The following is a 20,519-nucleotide window of genomic DNA, read 5'->3' on the forward strand; positions in this document are numbered from 1 at the left end:
GCAACTAGAGCAGAAGTAGAGACTCTTATCACACACTACTGTAGATGTTCTAAACTACAACTAAGCAGATTCTCTTCTCAACAACCAAGCTGTAGTAACTTGAGCCTGGTGGCGCAGCAGACTAATAGCCTGTTATTAACATTCAGCTGCCTGCAATTATTGCAAGTTCAAATCTCCCCAGGCTCAAGGTTGACTCAGCCTTCCATTCTTTCTAAGGTAGGTAAATTGAGGACCCAGTTTGTGGGGGCAATAAGCTGACTTTGTATAAATATACGAAAGTATGAAGACTATTGCTTAACACATTGTAAGCTGCCCTGAGTCTCCGGAGAAGGGCAGCATATAAATCAAATTAAAAAAAACAACAACAACTTGTCATCAGATCTTAGTATAGTGTGATTTTGGAGGTTCTGTAGGTTCAAAAAATGGATGGGAGCTGCATGGTGCTCACAGGTTGGCCATTATTCCCATCGGATCATATGGTCACCAGCTGCACCACATGAAAAATTAGACTGCTCCCTATCAGTGGGTGTGTTCTCCACCTCAGCATTAGCTGTTCCATTCCTCTCATACATTTTTCAACCCTAATTAAGAAAATGTGCCACAAAAAGAAGTATTTAGGTGCCAGCTGAGAATTGTAACTACTCCACGGAATTCCCAAGAAGAAGAGAGAATATTTTACATTTACATCTAAGAGCTGGTATAAGGAAGGGGACACATGCAAATTCTTCTGGAATGCACAACACATATTTTTACTTTTCATGAAACCTGGAAGAGGAAGAATACAGAACATGCATAGCAATCCATCTACCTTCCACAACAGTAACAAAAGGGAGCATGCAGCTTAGCCCTTTGAGTCATTCTCAATATGCATGGCTTTTGCTGAAGTGCTCCACCACTCACTGGGATGGGGTGGGAGGAGACGTTACATGGCAAAATCCTTATTTCTTGAATGTTTTTTACACTGCGACTTTCTATTTCAGATTGACTTGATCCATCTGGGAGCCAAGTTCTCCCCCTGTATCCGGAAGGACCAACAGATTGAGAAGCTGATTCAGAAAGAGAGGGAGAAAGAGCGTCACTCTGGCTGCTGTGTACAGAATGATAACTCGGGTTGTGTTCAGACTCTGCGTGAGGATTGCTCGGTAAGAGCACGTTCTGACAGCTGATAATGACCTTCTTCAGACTGGGGTTTGAAATGAGTTTGGCACTGCATCTTCCAGAATTCCCAGCCAGTAGGTTTCAAGTTGAAGAAAGCTTCCATGTGAGCTTCATGAGCTTTGAGAATCATGGTTTAATTCTGCCATTTTTTTTCTCTGTGAGGTTAGTGATCACTGTTTTCTAGAAATAAAGCAGAGGAAAAGCCGATGTACTAAAATGTACATTTAAATTCTATTGTAACAATCTCCTTTCAAATATTGTTAACAGTTCCATAATTATCAATGTTTATGGGCTATGGCTGGTCATGGGATTAATATACTGTAAATTTTAGTAATAATTGAAAGTCACCCTCCATGTTTTCTAGACTTTTTCTTTTTTTCTTTATTTTTCTTCTACTGTACTTAATACTTTGTTATAGGGTAGTTATTGTACTTCAATAACATTCTCAGAAATGGTGATCATGGTCATAAGGGAGATTACATGTGGGAGAAAATTATATGAGCAGACTTCTAATGAGATTTTTATTCCTTTAAAAATCTGGATGTGTATTACAGAAATATTATTTGCGGATGCTGTTACATAGTTTACAAAGTCATTTTTCTCCATAGGAAACATTGGCCACGTTCGTAAAGTGGCCAGACTATAATCCACCAACTGTTGACCCCAGCAATTCAAGTTGGAGGATATCAGGAGCAGTTTGTTCTCAGGATCCCAGGTGAGACATATCCTCACCTCAACAAAGGTCATGTGTCTTATGAATAAGATGAGAGGGGGAAACATGGAATGTAAGATGTTAGGGAATTTCTAACTCTTCACTGCTATCTGTTTGTCTTCCAACAGGACCTGTGAGGAACCAGCTTCAAATCCACCTCATGTCTGGCCAGATGACATCACCAAGTGGCCAGTAAAGATCCTTCCTTCCTACCTACCTACCTGACTCTTCCTTCCTATCTACCTACTTACCTACCTTCTTTCCCTTGAAAGAACTGAGTCTCAATGAGATTAATGGGGCTTAAATAAATCATCACTGTTAATTGTCTCACTAATTTCTATGTTGACTCAATATGATTTTATGTGAGGATAAGAAAGAAGGAGCTGCTTGTCTGCCTGGTTACCTGGCACAGCACAGTTTGCTTCATAGAGAAGTCTGCCTAATGAGAGAAGGAACTGGGAGTTCCTGCATGCATGCTTGGATTTTTTTCTAAGTAATACCCATTTACCAAATTCAAACAGGGTGGATTCTGGTACCCTGTTTGTACTTCTTACATAGAGTGAAAGGCTGAATTGTAGCAAAAGAGTTTATTTTCACGAACTAGGATAAAATGGTAGGAAAGTGTGTAGAGGAAAAATTGCTGTGTGGAATCCCTGGTGCTATCTAGCTTGGCTATTTGCTTTAGATGTTTCATTACCCAACTAGGTAACATCATCAGTGCCGGTGAGTGTGGGTGTCTGGTGTTAATCCCTGGTTACATGAATGTTGGCAAACAATCAAGCAACAAATAAGGAAATACCAAGAAGAAAACCATATCCCCACCCAAACTGGCAAGACAAGCTGCTGTACATAAACACGGAGCAAACCTTACACTCACTAGGTGTCAGCCCTCCTAGGTAAACCAGACAGGAAACACGACTAGAAGAACTAATTCTATTTAATTGTAAGAATCTTACAAGTCTAAAAGTACAAACTTCCCATAGACACTTTTAACTGCCTGATCAATTAGGGCAGAGCCTTTCTAAGTTTCTTTCTCTGACCACTAAGCTACCGAGACATCTGCATCTCTTGTCTGCTTCCTAGGCATCATCTCTTCTCCTCATTCTCCAAGGTCCTCCTCACATTCCAATGGTGATGTTACCTGGTCAGGCAATGAAACAGCTGCAAACAAACAACCAAGCTCAGAGAGCACTAAGGATTCCACAGTTCAACCCTGCACCAATGATACTCTCTGCTGTTGGAATGTAGGAACTTCAGATGCATGTTTCTATGTAGCATGTGTGTGAAGAAGTGTCCACATATATAGCCATACCCTAGTCCAGTGGTGAAATCCAAATTTTTTTACTACCAGTTCTGTGGGCGTAGCAGGAGAAGGATACTGCAAAATCTCCATTCCCTCCCCACTTCTAGGGAAAGGATATTGCAAAATCTCCATTCCCACCCCACTCTGGGGCCAGCCAGAGGTGGTATTTGCCAGTTCTCCAAACTATTCAAAATTTCTGCTAGTGGTTCTCCAAACTGTTCAAAATTTCCTTTACCGGTTCTCCGAACTGCTCAAAATTTCCACTACCGGTTCTCTAGAACCTGTCAGAACCTGCTGGATTTCACCCCTGCCCTAGTCCACTTTTCCATGCAAACAAGTCATAAGGATACAAGTAGGAATCTTTGTTTTCTGAGCCCAAATTTCAACAAAATGAACAAACGATTTTAACTATATGCCTGCTATTTTGGGATATTGTATTGGTGGTGGTGTTCTTACTTTTCCATAGCCTAAAATATAACTCTATACCAGTAGTGGGTTTCACTTACCTTTGCTACCGGTTCGCAAATGTGAGCATGCGCACATGCACAGAGCATCCGTGATGATATCCATGTGGTTGGGCAGAGCCACCCACTGCCGCTGCTACCGGTTTGCCCAAACCGGGTAGAACCGGTTGAAACCCACCACTGCTCTTTACTATAGGCACTATGCAAAATTAAAACGATCTTGGGTGTACTCTTTTCCCCTTTAATTGTAAACGTCTTTTATTTACAGATATGTACCGATCAGGTCAAAAGTAACCACACTGGTTTATTGCATATGGACTGTGATATTAAAGGAAGGCCATGCTGCACTGGAACCAAAGGCAGGTAAATGCTTGTGATTTGGGGAGCGTCCAAAAATTGTTTTTAGCAACCATGAAAATGTTTCTGTTCCATTTTGGGATCAATTTTAAAGCCTGCCTAGATAGAAAGGTTCCCATAATTCCCTCAGCAATGCTTGAGGTAAAGTGTATTTGATTAACATGCATATTTAAAGTGAAGAAACATAGCTTAGTATTTTTCATGTTTTGTTGTTCAGATCTGCTGTTTAATACAGCATTTGAGTCTGTTACTATTGTTTTAGAATATAGACCGTTATCGCTCATTAGAAACATTGAAATTATTAGTCACCAAGCTATTTTAAGCCCCAGGAATGTAAATGAGACTTTGTTATGTCTAATTCACTCTCTAAACTCTCACAAAAGGTTCCTTATTTAGCAGCTTTTCAACTAACAGAGTTCACTCTGTGTGATCTTAATGCATCTGATTAAAAGAGTTTATGCCCTAATAAATTTGTTACTTTAAAATGCTTAGATCACTCAGAGAAATTCTAGAGCAGAACTGATCTTCAGGCAATTAAGAAGCTATCTGAGAATTCAGTTGGATGCTCTTAACTTGAAATAAAGTCATGTTGAATGAAGTACAATTTAGGCTTAATTTGCATAAGATGAAAACAAATAATGGCTTAAAGTAGGTTATGGGTTTTGTTTTTGTTGACATATTTAGAAATGTACTTGAAAGATATCATAGCTATGTTCACATAACATAGTATTCTTTGAATATGATGATGGGACAGTCTTTGCTAGGTAGATGAGGGAATCTGCTATCCTTCAGATGTTGAGCTCAAATCTCATCAGGCTTTAACAGTGTGGACAATGGCTTTTTTGTGATCATTAACACAAATCTTGATTGTGCAAGACAGGAGCTTTGTCAGTCCCAAACCAAGAATGACACATGATGATTCTTCCAAACTGCATTCTTTATTGTTTCACACTTAAAGACAAAATCTTGCCAGACTGAACACTCCAGTATTTGTAGCTACACTCTCTGGACTATTAAGGAGGGACTGTCTCCATCCTTTCGTTTATGCATAACATTTGGATTTAGTAGCCTCTTACTGTTCTGAAATGCACCCCCTCCCTCCTGTGGATCCAGTACATTCCATCATATTTGAAAATTAGCTAGGTAAATTAGTATTGATTGGTGAGTTGCAAAATGATTTGAAATTGGACTATTACAGGCTGAAGCATGAAACCTAAGTGCTCTGACCATCTTGGAAGCCTTTCAGGCTCAAAGCAGCCTTTTGGGTCTTTGAAGCCAAAAGGACTTCCAAAAAATTTCAAATTGCTGTTATACAAGTGTTTTGAATTCAAAACATTTTGCACATTGCTATTTTTAAATATGTACCCTGTTTTTTTACTTGTATAAGCAACCAAAGTGGCTCACAAGAATGAAATTAAATAAAAATATAAATTTATATATTTGTATAATATATAAATTATACAATTGCACTGATAAAGTCGGTGCAATTAAAATCCATACCACTGAAATCAAGATAAAAGAAGGGATGATGAATTAAACTGACTCTATCACTCTCTTTATATTAGCTGTGAGATCACAACTCGGGAGTACTGCGAGTTCAAGCATGGCCACTTCCATGAAGAAGCAACTCTTTGTTCACAGGCAAGTAATGTCCTCAGGCAGCTTTCCTTATTTTGACACTTTCAAAGGGAGTTGAACTTCAGATCCCAGCAGCTGGATCATTTAGTGGGAGTCAGATATGGGAAAGACTATATAGGAGCCTGGTGGAGCAGTGGACTAAAGCGCTGTTAAATAGCACTTAGCTGCCAGCTGCCTGCAATTACTGCAAGTTCGAATCTCACCAGGCTCAAGGTTGACTCAGCCTTCCATCCTTCCGAGGTAGGTAAAATGAGGATCCAGATTGTTGGGGGCAATAAGCTGACTTTGTATAAAAAAGAACACCGCTGGGGGGGGGGGGAGCCCTACTAAGCATGTATATACAAAAGTATGAAGGATATTGCTTAACGCATTGTAAGCTGTCCTGAGTCTCCGGAGAAGGGCGGCATATAAATCGAACCAATAAATAAATAAACAATAAATAAATAAGATGTGCTGATGTCAAATGTTTACTCTACTTGTAGATTAAGGCTAGAAGAATAGTATTTCTTGTTTGGGGAAAGAGCTAAAGAGCTTCAGAGGAGGGACAGCACAAGTATCTGACCTCTTACTGTAAGTAGTTGCTAAGCCTAAGTGTCTAAGCAAGGTTCACAGAAGCTGCCTTGGTTTTCTGTTAAATATCCATAAGCTGAAGTAGTGCCAAGCAGGTCAATGCAGGTTTTGAAAAATGCCATGGCACCACGCTGTTAGAAAGAACTGTGGTAAATTGAAAAGAGAGCTAGTATGCTCAGGCATCCTTGAGTCCTACTGGGTCAAGAAGCAAGACCAGTGTTTTTCCATCATTTAGTACCTGCTTATTACACCACATTCTTCTAAAATCTGGTGTGGTTTTCAATATATTCATTATCACAGCTTTTGCCATTTCCTGCGATGATGGCTGGGGATTCTGGAAGATGTAATCCATGACTGGCAAGCAGCAGGTTGGACAAGGGTTATCTACATAATTTAAAGACTTCTTTTTCTTTCTGTTCCAGGTTCACTGCATGGGTGAGGTGTGTGGCCTCTTGCCTTTTCTTAACCCAGAGATTCCAGATCAGTTCTACAGGCTCTGGTTGTCTTTATTCCTTCATGCAGGGTAAGAGAGAAAAAAAGGGTGAAGTTTGATGCTTTGAAACTGCCTTTTTGTGTTTTTGTTGTGTCCATACTTTTGCATTGGGAATGTCAGGATCTTATCTCTTGTTAGTTGTTCAGTTTTCTTTTGCTGCTTGTCTGATTTTCTGACTCCAGGTGGGGTGGGAGGGGGTGTCAGAAAGTGTTGTTGACCAGAGCCAAAAAGCTAGAAATGAGGCCTAGCTAACTGATTCAGGCCTGGTCTTTCCTGGCTTTGCTCTGCAAGCATTCATACATTATTCCAGACAGAAATTCTTCAGCATTAGCAGTCAAAAAACAGTTTGCAACTATTCTGCACTTTAACACATTGGGGAGGGATTAATGGAAGTAAAAAAATATAAAGGAAGTGATGAAAATGGGATGATCCCAGTCAGAAGGTGTCACCCACACCCTATCTAAAATATCATTAATGATGTAGGGTGATTATACAATCAAAGGGTTTTTTTTTAAATAAAATACCTTAGAATTTAATCCTTGATCCTGTTTGATAATTGGCTTGAGCAAGTGTAGCCCTTCAAACCTATCCAGATTTTTTTGTTTCTTATGAATGAATTAAGTGGACCTCATGGGCTTCCTCATTTTTCAAGTTGTGTCTCTCCATAATCCCTTCACTTCAGCTGTATGAAATGATGGGAATGGTTGTGCAGATTCATGTTGTGCTACTCCTGTTAGGTAGCGGGAGTCAAAACTTTATCTCAAAGTACTTAAGATCAAACAAGTCTATGAAGAGGCCACAATCTATCTGCTGGTATTTTAACTGATTTCAGGATCCCTTGTGGCAATTCAGGCTATTTATCAAAGTGGAAAATGTTTAGCACAACAGTTGTAACCTGTAACATTGTGCAGGCTGATATTGTGTGCAGAGATGAAGGAGAAGGGCTTTTTTTTTTTTTTTTTTTTTTTTTGATGGAAAGGGGAACGTTGATCTGATTCAATTGTCTATCTCCCATAGGATTATCCATTGTCTGGTGTCTGTGATCTTCCAGATGACAGTGCTCAGAGATTTGGAAAAGCTGGCAGGCTGGCTTCGTATTACTATCATTTTTATCCTCAGTGGCATCACAGGCAATCTGGCTAGTGCCATCTTCCTACCCTACAGGGCAGAGGTAAGGGCATTATTGTGGTTTTCTGTTAAAGAAGAATCTTCTTACAGTTATATGAATTAGCTTAAAAGCAATATTCTCCAGGTGCATTGGACCATGTTTTGCAGCCCCAAATTTGAAAATGCTATTAAATCTTCAAAATCAGTAGCAATAGTAGAATATGATCACTGTAAACAATCAACAAGAATGTTTTGCATCCAGTACTAAATTCTTAAAGCAAAGGAATATAGAAATAAGATTAGTAAAAAGAACAGTTGGCATGACCCAACTGTGCTATCTCCTGAGTAGTTGGCAACACGCAGCTGACCGCAAAGGAGCTTCTCTTGTCTGAGAAAACATTTCCGTCATCATGAAAATACAGAATGCAATAACCGTTCAGGTAGAAGCAGTACCTATTTATCTACTCGCATTTGCATATTTCAAACTGCTAGCGTTGGCAGGACCTGGGTGACTAATGGAACCTCATCCCATCATACATGGGTCTTGAACCTGGACTCTCAGCTTTCCAACTGACAAATTCAGTATTAAGACAATGTTAAGGTTCGAGACCTGTGCACAACGGTTGAGGTTCCATTAGTCGCTCCAGGTCCTCAGCCATTGTGCCACCCAGTAAACAGAGAAATATTAGATTTCTTTGTCATTTCTTGCCTTTGTCATTTCTTGCCTTCCACAGTGCCAAAGAAACTGAACGATCTACTGAAATCAGTTTCTTGAGAACCTTGTGGTTGTATCTCATATTCGGAAAGTCAGGAAGCTTAAAAGTGTTTGTCTTTCAGTGATGGGGCCAACCCTCTGCAATCTCCTATTGCAGATTTCTCTGCAACCAATGTTTTCCACCTTCCAGAAGATAAAAAAAAAAAATCAGAGCTTATCCAGAGAACTTTTGAGGGTTAATACCATACACTATGTTTGGGCTTTGTTTCTCTGATCCTTGTGTTTCAATATTTTATTCTACTTTCTAACTTTGTGAGCTACTAAGAACCCTGTGGCTCTGGCAGGATAGAAATATGATTAATAAATAAATAAATTGTAAAACATTGTATTGCTGGAAGACTGGATCTGACTTGTGTTATTGAGTGGGGAGTGTTTTTTTGTTTGTTTGTTTGTTTCCAGCTTTCAGGTTGTCATGATGTCAGATTGCAATAAATTGTAAATAAAGTTTTGGTTTTAGGATTTGATGATTAGATTTATTATGATGACAGAAATATAAAAGAGATTCTTTTATTATATATTTGTAACTGTACTGGAGAAAGTGAGAAGGTATTCCTTTTGCATCCCTTTTCCTTTTTTGTCACTTTGACTTTTTCCTCCTTTGAGCTCCTCCCTCCTTTTCAGTTGTTTTCTTTCTTTTTTATTACCTTGCATTTAATCTTTAAAATTTAATTTAATTTAACATTGGGGGAAGGGAAATGAGGAGACATGTATACCATATTGGTTTGGGTTAATCAGAGAAGTGTCCCAAGTTAGCTTGCTAAAGATAGATTGTTCTAAAATCTATTTTTTTAAAATATTTTTCTTAATAATTACAAATCGACTTGTAAAACTAGTGGTGCCCTTCTTTATTTGACCATGCAGCTAAGATTATGTCATCCCATCCCTATTCTTCAATTCCTTTCCTTTAGCTTCATGTATGCTTGCCTTCTGTCATAATTTAACATAGGATTTGGTGACTTCAACACCAAACATGTTGCTTCATAGCACTGGCATGAAAAAAAAAAACATCTCAACAGTTCCTCTGGCAGACAGTGTCATGCCCCTGTCGGGAGTCTGACTCTGAGATGGAAGAGGAACAGCTGAGAGAGAGAGAGAGAGAGAGAGGGAGGGAGGGAGGGAGGGAGGGAGGGAGGGAGAGGGAGAGAGAGAGAGAGAGGGAGGGAGGGAGGGAGAGAGGGAGAGGGAGAGAGAGACTGTGGAGGAAACTGGGGAAGGGCAAAGTCAGGCTGGGCAGAGCAGGGGAGAGGTAGAACAAGGGAGAGGGGATTCTGATGAAGACCAAAGCCCACCCCCTCCTCATCCTAGGACACACAGGGAAGAATGGAGAAAAGAGCAACGTGAGTCGTGGCTTACAAGGGAGGAGAGGGCCCCAACTCCCTTCACAAGATACATCTGGAGCTGGAGTTTAAAAGGAGAGGCAAATGAGAGGGGCGGTTGTTGGGAACAAACACTGAGTTCGTGTTCCCTACTTTATCTGAGTTCCTGGCATCCTCCCAACTGGTTTGATTTACTGCCGTGTTACTTCAAGTCTGGACTTCTTATCTTGCTTGCCCTGCCGGATTATTACATTATCTTGCCCTGTTGGATGTATAGTTGGAAGTTTTGCCTGCTTACAGGTTTGTGGAAGAGTTTTTTCTCCAGACTGGAGAGTAAAGGGACATTGGGAGCAAAGTTTGGAGCTAATAAAGGGACTTGTACTTATTTTCTAGCTGTGTTGCCTTTGTGCCATGCTCCGGGTCATCACAGACAGAAATCACACAAATAGGAAAGCTAGCTGTGAATCACATGTATAGCAAGTTCTAATAGGTTCAGTAAATTAATATGACAGATGAGATCTAAGATAATATGGTTTCAGTCTTTAAAAAGGCCCAAACGTTTAAGTACTCCTTGATGCAAATCTGCAAATAGAAAGCTAACATATGAGGGAAGAACAGTGTAATCTGTTAGTTTTGGGTGGGCAGGATTCTCTTTGCACTTAAAACTTGGGGATCATTCAGATGTGACCTCCAATTTCAGTTCTGGGAGAGTACTCTATTTACATTTTTATGTTGTTCTTGTCAATTGGAGTCCCGTCGCTTTTCTAGTCTGAAAACCCATGGACCTCTTTGAAAGTAAATTCATTAGGGAAAGTTTTCAGAAGGAGCACTAAGCAATTCTCTTGACCACAGGAGCAGTCTTCCCTTTGTCTCACCCCTCTGCTTTCTCCTTGTTCTTGGCACATGGCTGGTGAGTCAGCTGGCCTGGCCAGCTGCCATCTGATTTCTGGCCCAGCGCAGACTGGGAAGTGGGCGAGTATTTAATGATGTCACTGCTGACATATGGCAACAAAAAGAAGTGCTGATTCAGTTTCTTTGACTGCTGATTTGAAAGGGAGTGGAGAAGAGTGGAAGGTTTGCTGAAAGTCTGTACCAGCAGATGGAAACAACCCTTCCCTTTGGTTTCCCACGTCCCTTCCTAGTAGCCTAAGCAACAAAACAGTATACAAGATGTGATGCATAGCTTTCTGGACCAGTGGATGCCTACTCTTACATACTAGTTGCAAACCTCTAACTGAGAGCCTTTGGTCTTTATGCACTTCAAACCACAGGCACCACAGAAATGAGAACGGCTCAGCAGCCTTTCCATTCCAGTGCAATGTTGGCCTGGGTAAACATACAGAGATGCACCTGCTCTGATGATGCCCTCTCATGCGCATGCACGCACATGCACACACACAGAGGTAATCTGCAAAAACAGAAGTCTTAAATGGTCATTATAAACAGTTGGAAAGTCTCATTTTTCAAGCAAAATTGTCAGAATTCGTTTAAAATGAAAACTCTAGCATAACAAAGGGTGGGGATGTAATTCAGAAAAAAAACAGGCTAAAGTGCTAAATGATTTTGTTGTTTGGAGGCAAAGGTTATACGCTATATCAGTGATGGCTAACCTTTTCCGGACCGAGTGCCAAAAGCATGCGCGCGCACACACACACATCCAAAATGCAATGCATGTGCAGCCCCTGCGCATGTGTCCCGGCCCCCGTGCATACATGTCCGGCCCCTGCATGAGCCCCATGCATGCGCACGTGCCCCGGACAGAGCCCCAAAGACCAGCTGGCCGGCAGGAGGCACACGCGCATGTGCAATGGAGCTGAACTGGGGCAAAGGCTCGTGTGCGCACAGAGATGGCGCTGTGTGCCACCTCTGGCACGTGTGCCATAGGTTCGCCATCACGGGACTATATACTGCTAGTATCAGGTATGGTAGAATAGCACCCGTGACACCTCCATTTCATCTATTATTAATTTAAAAATGAAAATTTGCTTTGCAGTAAAGAATATTTGCCAAACTCCAGTCAGAATCATTAGAAGAAGATTTGTATTAAGGAAATGGCTCCCATTATAAATTGTAGTGCCTGTTCATAACTGGGAAGAATCTACGGGCTTAAAACTGAAGTATAAGAGATTAATTAAATGATGTTTTCTATTAAGTAAATCAAATACTGGGGCTGTGCAGCGCTTCAGATTTGACTTTGAAAAGGTGCTTTACAGCAGTGGTCCCCAACCTTTTTATCGCCGTGGACCAATCAGCCTTTGATAATTTTACCGTGGCCCGCTGAGCGCGCGCAGGGGTGGGGGCTTTGGGCCACACGTGCGTACCTGCGCGGGGCTCTCTTCCCTGGAGCCTTTGCGCATGGCCCAGGAGCTTTTGCGCACGGCCCAGGAGCTTTTGCGCACGGCCCAGGAGCCTTTGCGCTGCAGCGTTCATGTCCCCCGGCCGCTGCGCGGCCCGGTGCCAGGTACTCCACGGCCCGGCACCGGTCCGCGGACCGGGGGTTGGGGACCACTGTTTTACAGTATGAAGACAACTCATTGAAGAAGCCATCTTTGATTTTAAGATCATGGCAACTCACTAAAGTACCTACTTTTGTTTTCTGATCCTGAAAAAAGTGCAGTTGTTTCAGTGAGAAGTCAGTAGCAAATATTTTGCACAGATAGACAGGTTTTCTTTTACTGATCTACGGAGATGGGTGATCTGCCTTACTCTCTATGTGAGGCAGAATTGAGACAAGATAAAGTTCTCCTAGAAGTAGTTTTCTATCTCCATGTGCCAGGCCAGCACGTGTTGGGTCTGTTTTTGTTTCTCACATGATAGTACACATGCCTTTTGAGTGATGTAAGAGATTGTTGGCTAATCTGAAGTTCTAACAGGCTGTAAAGGAGATCATTTCTCTAATCCCTTCAACAGCATCAGCCGCTTCTCAGGTGCTGCTTTGTTGGGAACATGAGGCAGCAAAGTACCAACTCATGGATAACCCCTGCATATCACCTGCAATGATACTGTAGCATCATGACAATGTCCCCATCTTTTAACTGAAAAATTATGATGATGCCCCACCTTCATTTATTTGAAAACTGGCATAATTTAAGATAGAAATCCTTCAGCTGACTCTGTCTCTTATCCACAAGAGAACAGTTTTTATCTTTTAGTTTTCTAATTCATTAGGGCATGTCAATTTATTTTTATTAGATTTTAATCCCAATTTTATTGATTTATTCATTGTTTTTCACATTTTCGAACTGCCCATCTCCATCAGAGAGGAACTCTGGGTGGTACACAATAAAATAGAAAAATTATCTTAAAATACTGTATAAAAACAGTACATACAAATTAAAAATTTAGAAATTTAAAAGGAGGCAAGGATGATTAAACATTGTTAAAATTAGTTAAAAGGTGAAGGGAGGGCTTTCGAGGACCAGCCAGCCTACAGCTATATGCTCCTCTGGGCTCCTCAGAGGAAGCCACAGAAATTATTTTAACTGCTTTTCAGAAGGCCAGGAGAGTGGGGGCCTGCCTCACCTTTGGGAGGGAGTGAATATTCCAGAGGGAGGGGCAACAGCAGAGGAGGTTCTCTTTCTAGAGTCCGCCAGTTGGAGTTCTTTAACTGACAGAGTTTGCAACATATCTTCCCTGCCTGACCAGGTGGGATGAGCCAATGTAATGCGACAAAGATAGTTCTGTAGAGCTGTATAGGTCACAACCAACACCTTGAATTGAACCTGGAACCAAACTAGCACCCAATGCAATTCACAGAGCAAAGGTGTTACATGCAACCCTTCTTTGGGCACCTAAAATTGTTCGAATGGCCACATTCAATATCAGGTGAAGCTTCTGGAAGCTTCATTTAATAAGCAGGTTACTAACTTAACAATTGAAGCGACTAACTTAACAACTGTGGCAAGAAAGGCTGTAAAATGGGGCAAAACTCACTTAACAACTGTCTCACTTATCAACAAAAATGCTGGGCTCAATTGTGTTCATAAGTCAACAACTACCTGTAATACCTTCTGCAAGAGTAGTTCCAGTGATATTTCTGTGTCCTGCAAATCTATAAGCCTCTTTACTCAGCCTTTCCCATAATCAAGTAAAACGTCATATTCTTAATCACTGCAATATGACTGGAATTTCTGGTACAAAGTTAAGAACTACACTTTTTCTTGAAAGGAAAATGCCTCTTAGATCAAATTCAACTCCAGTTGACATGTCCATTTTGTTTTGTTAATAAAATGAAAGTGGTTATTCCTCATCCATTCAGATATTAACCAAGGTCAGCTCTGCTTAGAATTTTTTTTTTTAATATCAGCCTGTATAAACAAGTGAGCAAAACATGCTTGGAAATGTATGAGTGAAAATTCTTGAGTTTATATTCTGGTTCTTTTATCTTGTTCAGTGAATGTTCTTTTCTAGAATTTTAAATGCTGCAAAAACTCACAGGCAAAGGAAACATTCATACTGAACAAACATGTTCCATGCCTTTAAAACAAGGTAGGGAAAATATGCAGTGCACGGCTTTTGGAATTCTTTCCAAAAGTTTTACTGGATTGGTCATAAGAGGCATGTACTTTGAATACTGTACTGTACTGTAATATCTTGCATCTGTTTGTATATACATGTATACTACTCAGAATATGTGCATGTGTTGCTGTTTGTCTGTGTGGGTCTAATCAAGGTAGATGTGTTTCCTGTGTATTTGAGACCCTAATCAGAGCAGCAAGTGCGTGGTTTCAGATATTACAGTGTATGCACATATACTGCTCTCCCTGTGTATCAGTGGTGTGTATTTACATGTGTGCACCAGGAAGGAGAGGATAATTATGCTCTAAGGCAGGGATGGGAAACTATGGCCCCTTTATGACTTGCGGACTTTAACTCCCAGAATTTCTGAGCCGGCTGGAGCTTCAATTCTGGGAGTTGATTCTACAAGTCATAAAGGGGCCGTTCTCTACCTCTGCTCTAAGGGAAACCTAAAACGGAGGAGTTGTCAACATTCTGAACCATTGGCTCTCCCATGTACTTATGTATTGGGGACATCTTCGGGGGATTTATTTTCTGTAGAATCTTCAAGTATATCTAGCCCATTTCAAATGCACATTTTCTTTAGTCCTAAGAATGGACAAAGACCAAAGCCCTTTAATATAATTTCTTTCTGATATGTTTCATTAATGTTTGTGTGTGTACTTGTTTTCTTGGTAGAAAACTGAGAACAGTTTGAAATAAAATGAATGCCCTGTTATAGCCGAGCAGCTAATTCTGTTTGTTTGTTTGAGGAACCATTAATTTTGCCCATCTCACATGTTCTGACAAAGTTGGCAAGCTCCAATGCCCAGCAATTAAGTAGTGCCATCTTACAGGACCCTTTTCTGCAATGGCATCTGCCTTCTGAAACACCATTTTATGACTCCCACTGTGACCCTATTTAAATGAGCCCTTAAAACCTGGCTGGGTCCCCAGGCTTTGGGATAGAGGGGGCAAGTATGATGCTTTGAATGGTTTTCAGCTTCTTCTTTTAGTTTCTTTTTGTAGCAGTACCTTGCTTTTAAACTATTATTCTTTTTCTTTTCTTGGTTTTTTTTTTTTTTTGCATTTGTATTTTGTATTTGTATTTGGTGAGCCACCCAGAATTGTGACAAATTAGGGCAGCCCATGAATTCCATAAATACATAGTGCTTCACATCCTTCACAAGATCTAGACAAAGCTTACATTCATTTAATCAGGAATATATTCACATAAACTGAATTCTGAGCATTGCTTTATTCTGTTTACATTTGAATGTGAATGTCATCATTTTCACAACAGAAAGAAGAAACAGCTATTCACAAGAATACTTGTTTATATTGAGCAATTCATATTTTAATGTAAAAGTGTTACCAAAATACAGAATGCAAAAGAAGTTTGCTTGCAAATGGCAGCTAACTTAGAAGTAGTGTAAATAAAGATATTATTCTATTAAAAGCATTAATAGAAACATATAAAATTGTTTTAAATTAAGTGTTGTATACTTCTCAGAGTTACTTTCATACAAATATGATAAATAAAAATGTTTCTGAATTTACATAGCCTTTAAAATTGCAAACTAGTATGGCAATAGGATGAACTGAAGACTGCAAATGAAATAAAATAAAATTCAGCTTGACCATTTCATTCATCTGTTTATGATTAAAAACTTAACTTTTGCATAGATGAAATAAAATTTAAAAAAGTTACATGCTTCCCAGCCCTCTGGTATTTTTACAGTTGTATTTTAGATCTCTTTTTATTTTGAATCAAACCATTGATTCATTTATCAATAGCCTGTTTCCTGACCAATATAATGTATGTTATATTAATTCCTACTTACCAAAGACTGAAATCTATCACAACTGGCTCTCACATTGTGGATAGATTTGAACTACAATTTATTTATTTATTTGTTTATTTATTTATTTATTATTCATATTTCTATGCCACCCAACTCTCCGAGGACTTTGGGCGGCTTACAACAAAGACAACATGAACAATATACAATAAGAGACGTTAAAAATACCCATACACACCGCTCATGGCCGGATCTCGCAAGATCGCAGCGGCGAGATCAACGGCCCCAAGCCTGCAGGAAAAGCCAGGTTTTCACCATTTTCCGGAAGGCCAGTAAGGTGGGAGCGGTCCGGGCCTCAGGAGGTAGCTGATTCCAGAGAGCCGAGGCAGCCACAGAGAAGGCCCTCCCCTGCGGACCCGCCAGTCGACATTGTTTAGCTGACGGGACCCGGAGGCGGCCAACTCTGTGGGATCCTACTGGTCGCTGGGAGCTATGTGGTAGAAGACGGTCTCGAAGATAGCCTGGCCCTAAGCCATATAGGGCTTTAAAGGTAATAACCAACACCTTGAATTGTGACCGGAGACCGATAGGAAGCCAGTGCAGCTCACGGAGGATTGGTGTAATATGGGAGTACCTAGGTGCAGCCACAACCGCTCGAGCGGCTGCATTCTGGACCAACTGTAGTCTCCGAACACTTTTCAGGGGTAGCCCCATGTAGAGCGTGTTGCAATAATCCAACCATGAGGTGACGAGGGCATGAGTGACTGTGAGAAGAGCCTCCCGATGTAGGGTCGCAATTGGTGTACAAGGCAAACCTGTACAAAAGTCCCCTTAGCCACAGCTGCCTTGGTGTTGCTCTAATCTCAGCTGTGGGTCAAGGAGGACACCCAAATTGCGAACCTGTTCTGAGGGGGAGGAATTTCGGAGGAATATTGTTATTAAAAACTGCTTGCCTTGGTGACTTCTTCTAGATCAGAGAATTACCTCAGGAAAAGATTGGTTGTTCAAGATCTGAAGTGTGCTCATGCCCCTTAATTAACATACTGTGTTATGGTTCTGACAGAAGCAGTAGTAGGATAAGAATTTTTGGCAATTTTCTGAGGAATACTCTAAGCTATCCTAATTGTCAAAACTTTGGAGATAGACTACCTGCTAGCTTGTGTGTGTGTGGGGAGGAATGTCTCTTTGTTCGTCAAGGTATCATGCTATAATTAATTAATTTTTTTCTTTCTATCCTAGGTGGGCCCAGCAGGATCCCAGTTTGGCTTGTTAGCCTGCCTTTTTGTGGAGCTGTTCCAAAGCTGGCAGGTCCTAGAGAATCCCTGGAAGGCTTTTTTTAATCTTTCTGGGATTGTCCTTTTTCTCTTTGCCTGTGGCCTTCTGCCATGGATTGACAATATTGCACATATATTTGGTTTCCTCAGTGGCCTATTACTTTCTTTTGCCTTCCTGCCCTATATCACTTTTGGTACTGCAGACAAATACCGCAAACGGGTGATGATCATTGTCTCACTACTGATCTTCGTTGGTTTGTTTGCATCTCTTGTGATCTGGCTGTATGTATATCCCATTAATTGGCATTGGACTGAGTATCTAACCTGCTTGCCTTTCACAACCAAGTTTTGTGAGAAGTATGACTTGGACCAGACCTTGCACCAATGAAGCATTAAGTGGATTTAGTAGAAAGGATTTTGAGGAACAAGGACAAAGGCAGCTATGCCTGTATAAAGCAGAACATCTTCATTTCCAGTTTCCTATTTGGAATTTTTAAGTATCATTCATGAAACAGCATGCACCAAGTGCTGAAGTTGAGCAAGTGGGTAGTCCCTGCCATCTTTTGTGATGTAAAATATAACTAGGTGTAACTCTATGGCAATCCTAAATATCAATTAACCATTACCTGGAGAGTTACGAGTATAAATCAGGGGTTCATATCAGAACATTTCCCACTTATGTGCCTTGCATCAGAAGGCAGTCTCCATACAGCTTTGTTCCTGAGATCCCTTCCAGACATGAGCTCAGCCTTCGAGGTAAAGTTTCTTTTGAAGAACTGGCAAAGAATCCAAAGACATCATTCACCTGTGGGGCCGATTGGGCATTTGTGAGATGGAGGTCAGCCAGACAATGACTTTCAAAGACTATTAGCTATGGACATCCTGTTGAACTGTTTCCATTGACTATCTGCCAGTCTCTGTTTTCCTACTTGAAATCCCTCCTTTTTATGCAAATCCTGGTTTGGGGTTCCTTTCCTAGTGCCATTTGGCGCAATATGGTGCAATATGGTGCTTGGACCTTGTGGCAGTTCTCCCTGCCTTAGTGCCTTTTTATGGTACTAGGAATTGTACTGTGAAAATAAACCCCATCTTTTTGTACAAGGGGCATTTTTATATGCAAATTCTTGTTTTACATTCACAATCTCTGTATGTCACTAGGGTCAAATACTTTTTGACCAAGAACATTGCTTTTAAAGGCACCTTGTCCTCAGTAAGAAATGCGGGTAGTTATTCCAATATTTACATTGGGTTGATAACGCAGCAACCTGGGATTTCTTTAAAAGAACACTTGAAGTATAACTCCTTTCTAAAAGGAAAGGAAGATAATCAGATTCTCTAGTGACAAAATGAGAAGTGTAAAAAATATTTTTGGTATAAATAAATGAATTTAAATTCTATGAGGAGTATATGTTTTTGTATGCATGTATTTCTAACCCTCAATTAGAAGTATTGAAACTGGAGGTACATCTTCCCGGAGAACATGCTGTAACTACTAACTACGGTTAATTTAGAATTCTGACTCATTGTTTTGCCCTGAGCAACAAAGCATTCCAAAATCTTACTGTGCTCTAAGTGGTAATTTATTACAGCCTTTGATTGAGAATATTTTTCTATAATTATTGTTGCTAATGTGTAAATATTAGACTGTTCCTTTGATGAAACTGAACAGTGTGTCCCAGTTGACACTGTTTATCTACTTTTCATTAAAGATCGTTTTGGAAATCATTTCTTTGCATCCAAAGTATATTAATTTTAATGCTTAACCCGTATCCCACTTACTCCCAAAATTGGTTAAAACTTGCCATTTCCCTTGCACTGCACTGCACTGCACTGCTGTTCCTTGCAAATCTTTGATTGACAAGTATCTTCACAAAAGTGCTATGATGATACAATATATGTATCACAAAGCCCTGTGGCTCTACTGTCTTGATCAGTAATTTTTTGAAGTGTTCATACTCCCTACTCTTGGAATCTTGTTCATTATCTGTATCGTGTACCTGTGGAGTAACCGAGTAATGGAAGTTACTCTGATGATGATCCTTTGCCATCACCTCCAATCACAATCTCAACATGACTGTATTCTATAAAATAACTTCCCAGTAAGTGTCATAGTCTGATTGATTACATCATGATATAGGAAGAGGGGAAAAGATCAAGAACATGTTAGGAAAAAAAGACATTTATTGCTGATTTGACAAGTGGTAAATGGCACACGCAATAACATTTGGAGAATGCTTCCTTATTCAGTGGCAAGAACTTTAACATTTTCCTATGCACAAGGCTGACTGAGTAATTAATTCAAATGTGCAACTACTTTATAGTCATTGATTACACACAATGGATTATAAATTTGACATCTGCTAAATAGTTTCCTTGGAGCTAATCTCACTGGATTTAGCAGTGCTTACTTTGAATAGATAGGCTTATACTGTCTTAGTAAGGAGCCTTTTCCCAGTCCCACACGAATAAAAGCAAACAAACAGGTATCTGCTCTCTTCATAAGTAAGGCAAAATGCCTAACTTCCTCCTTTGCTCAGCTTTTATCTCTACTGCAATTGTGGTAAGTAGACCAGATTGCACCAGAAAACGCCCACGTCTATATCTGATTATAGTTAATTTTTTTAAATCCAAACAATACTACAAAGCATTCTGACCTATATTCAAAATATGGCCATTTCAACTGTGGAAACATGCCCCACCCCCCACCCCCAATTCAAAATATTTTGCAAACCTCTGGCTGATTAGCTTGTGCTACATCAAAAAAGAATATTTTTCCCAAGTAGCTTTCTATCACTTTAGGGGCAATCATGTACTATGACTTATACAGGTAGCCCTCAATTTACTAGCACAATTGGGACTGGAATTTTCATTGTAAATTGAGTCAGAATCAGACTATTTTTACAGTGATTGTTAAACGAATCACCAAGGTAGTGTTAACTGCTGTTAAGTGCAAGTGCAGGTTGTAAGTCACTTTTTCCAAAGCCACCTTAACTTTGAACCATTGTTATATGAACAGCCTGAAGTGGAGGACTATCTGTATCATGCAAATTAGT

General features: G+C 40.2%; 1 protein-coding gene across 1 annotated transcript in view; it reads left to right on the plus strand.

Annotated features, from left to right (window-relative positions):
- The window catches only part of RHBDF2 (rhomboid 5 homolog 2), an 88,563-nt gene extending 69,372 nt beyond the window's left edge, over nt 1-19,191 (plus strand). Inside the window, exons 11-18 of the mRNA XM_070934604.1 lie at nt 981-1,142; nt 1,767-1,873; nt 1,999-2,062; nt 3,906-4,000; nt 5,560-5,635; nt 6,625-6,725; nt 7,713-7,866; nt 17,432-19,191. Coding sequence (XP_070790705.1) covers nt 981-1,142; nt 1,767-1,873; nt 1,999-2,062; nt 3,906-4,000; nt 5,560-5,635; nt 6,625-6,725; nt 7,713-7,866; nt 17,432-17,854 — 1,182 coding nt within the window. The 3' untranslated portion in view covers nt 17,855-19,191. The remainder of the gene's footprint in view (nt 1-980; nt 1,143-1,766; nt 1,874-1,998; nt 2,063-3,905; nt 4,001-5,559; nt 5,636-6,624; nt 6,726-7,712; nt 7,867-17,431) is intronic.
- Nucleotides 19,192-20,519: the final 1,328 nt, after the last annotated feature.

Source organism: Pituophis catenifer, unplaced genomic scaffold, assembly GCF_029215685.1.
Source record: "Pituophis catenifer annectens isolate HBS135680 unplaced genomic scaffold, rPitCat1.0.hap2 SCAF_2, whole genome shotgun sequence".
Taxonomy (NCBI): Eukaryota; Metazoa; Chordata; class Lepidosauria; order Squamata; family Colubridae; genus Pituophis; species Pituophis catenifer.